The sequence below is a fragment of the Pteropus vampyrus genome, unplaced genomic scaffold (assembly GCF_000151845.1).
Source record: "Pteropus vampyrus isolate Shadow unplaced genomic scaffold, Pvam_2.0 Scaffold175, whole genome shotgun sequence".
Taxonomy (NCBI): Eukaryota; Metazoa; Chordata; class Mammalia; order Chiroptera; family Pteropodidae; genus Pteropus; species Pteropus vampyrus.
In genome coordinates this window covers 1,127,780-1,130,033 of record NW_011888956.1, presented here as the reverse complement: position 1 = coordinate 1,130,033, position 2,254 = coordinate 1,127,780, and the positions used below count along the sequence as shown (strand labels likewise).

The 2,254-nt window shown below is 56.4% G+C and overlaps 1 protein-coding gene across 2 annotated transcripts in view; it reads right to left on the bottom strand.

Moving 5' to 3' along the window:
* Positions 1-25: 25 nt before the first annotated feature.
* Positions 26-2,254, bottom strand: part of LOC111746102 (presequence protease, mitochondrial-like) — a 4,701-nt gene continuing 2,472 nt past the window's right edge. The window contains exons 2-3 of one of the 2 annotated variants that reach the window (XM_023536982.1): positions 1,931-2,033; positions 26-221 (exon numbers count right to left, since the gene is read on the bottom strand). In XM_023536982.1, coding sequence (XP_023392750.1) covers positions 45-221; positions 1,931-2,033 — 280 coding nt within the window. In that variant the 3' untranslated portion in view covers positions 26-44. The remainder of the gene's footprint in view (positions 222-1,930; positions 2,034-2,254) is intronic. The other variant, XM_023536983.1, reaches the window with a different exon arrangement.

The window sequence follows — 2,254 nt, the reverse complement described above, 5'->3', positions numbered from 1 at the left end:
TGTAAACTCGCCTAACATTGTCCTTACACTAGTGGGCGCTGTCATCACCCCCGCTCTAAACTGCAGCGGGCCCCTGGGCACGGGCTCCGAGGGGCTCTCGGGATGCCCACGCACCTGAACAGGTTGTTAGAGTCTTCTCGGGCCAGGTGCAGGTGCCTCGCTCCTGTGCCGTCGTGGTCGAGCTTCACGGCGGTCAGGAACAGTTCAGGGACGGACGTTACCTAATCAACACGAATACGAGCAGCTAAACTACAAGGAGGGGCACTCAGTGGTTACGTTAGATCACGTGCCTTACTGAGGACCGCACGGGGATGCCGGCGTGACACCTAGACCTCAGAGGAGGATGGGGACAGGGAGCCGGGCTGGCGATGCGGCGCGCCCTTCCTTTCTAGAACATCGCCAGGCATTTGCCAAACAGTTCTCGCCCCCACGTACCGATGGAAACGCGGAGGCTCGGCCGAGAGCCAGTCAGGATTCAGACGCCAGTCACGCCAGGCCGCCCGGGTGTCAGGACGCTCACGGGAGGCTAATGCTGCGACGGGCCTTAGCCCGGGCGGCTAGGACACTCGGGGGCTAGTTTGGCCTCACCTGCCCATGACTTGTTCCTAGTGGGGGCGCCCCGGAGGGGACAATAAAAAGGAAGGCACCGGCCCCGGCCCCGAGGGCGGTCCTCCCGGAGTCAGACTCTGCTGGGTCTGCAGTCCTGGGAACTGAAGACGCAGCCGCCCCCTGACCCCCGGTCACAGCACGTGTCCCTGGGTCAAGCACACTGCCACCACCCCACTTTTCAGAGGCCGTGGAAGTCACCTGTCTGCTGCACTGACACAGTAATGCTACTGGTAGGGCAGAGCCTAGAACTGGGGTGTCCTGACCCGCTCTGGGGGCCCTGACACAATGACACACCTGAAGTGGCTTTCTAAGGCCTGTGTCACTTACGGCTAGTACATCATCTCTCTCCGAGCTCACTGTGCTTCGTAAGAGATGAGCACCGCGGCTGAGACCGCAGACACGGCGACAGGTCTGCCACATCTCAGCTTTCACGGCACCGTTTCTCCAACCAGAAAGATCCTGGTTTATCATACATTTCCACAGAACGTGAAAAACACTGGAAGACAGATGTTCGCTAAACCTCTTAATCATTTCACTGTATGTAAATCAAACCATCATGCTGTGCGCCTTAAACTTACGCGTGGCTTTATGTCACTCATTTCCCAATAAAACTGGAAAACAAAGCTAGGCACCTAAAGGGAAGAGTTGGCTCCCCTGACGAAGGCCCTCGTCACCATCATGGCACTACAAACGTGAGCCCCTGTGAGGCCTTCCCGGACCCCACCAGGGCACCTGTCCTTGGCCCTGCCCCCGTGGCCTGGAGACAGGTGGCAGCCTTCCTTCATGGCCCCCAGCGGCTACCCTGCACCCCGCCCCTCCCTCCGCAGGCCCCCAGATGCCCTGCATTACAGCTGGGGCCTCTGGGCTGAGAGCTGCTGGCCTCTGTTGGGTGGCCTGCACAGCGGGAAGCCGCCAGCCAGCCAATTATGTGAAGTATACTATCAATTACCTTATTAAAGGAGAAACAAAGTGAAAGTTTAAGCACAAGGAGCAAACGAAATCCATTTTAACATAAACCCAAGTAAGTACAGGATCACCATCTCTTTTCCACAATTCTGAAACCCCAATGGCACAAGCTCACAGCACGTGTGTTCGACGGTAAAGCCTGACCCGGTGGGCACTTGAGGTCATTACGTATCACACTCAGTGTGAACACTCAGACTCTGGAGGCAAAATGGTAATGAGTCTGACCCTTCTAAACCCCATTCGAGGGAGTACCTGCTGTGGAGGAGGAGGAAGCCTGCCGCTCTCTGCAGCTGGAAGGAGTCAGGTGGGAGCCCCGCCCAGCCAGGCCCGGCCCCGCCCCCAGGCCCTGGCTCACCTGGCTCACGGTGTACCCGTGCATCTTCTCCCCGACGTGGTACCGCAGCGCCCTCTCGCAGGCCGTGGTGCTCCCCCACCTCCATGCTCTGAGGTCGGCACTGCTACATGCACAGAAAGCCATCAAGGTTAGGTGGGTCGCTGGAAAACTGGCACAGATAATTCAGCGACATGATGAAAATACTGTCACGTGATAAAGCTAATTCCAAGAAAAATTAAACCTTGTATCTTCCAAACACATTCCAGGAAACTAATTTCTAGTACAGTTCTTTCCATTTTAATGGTCTTTTATTTCAATTCAGCTAAAGCTTTATGTCAACTAATA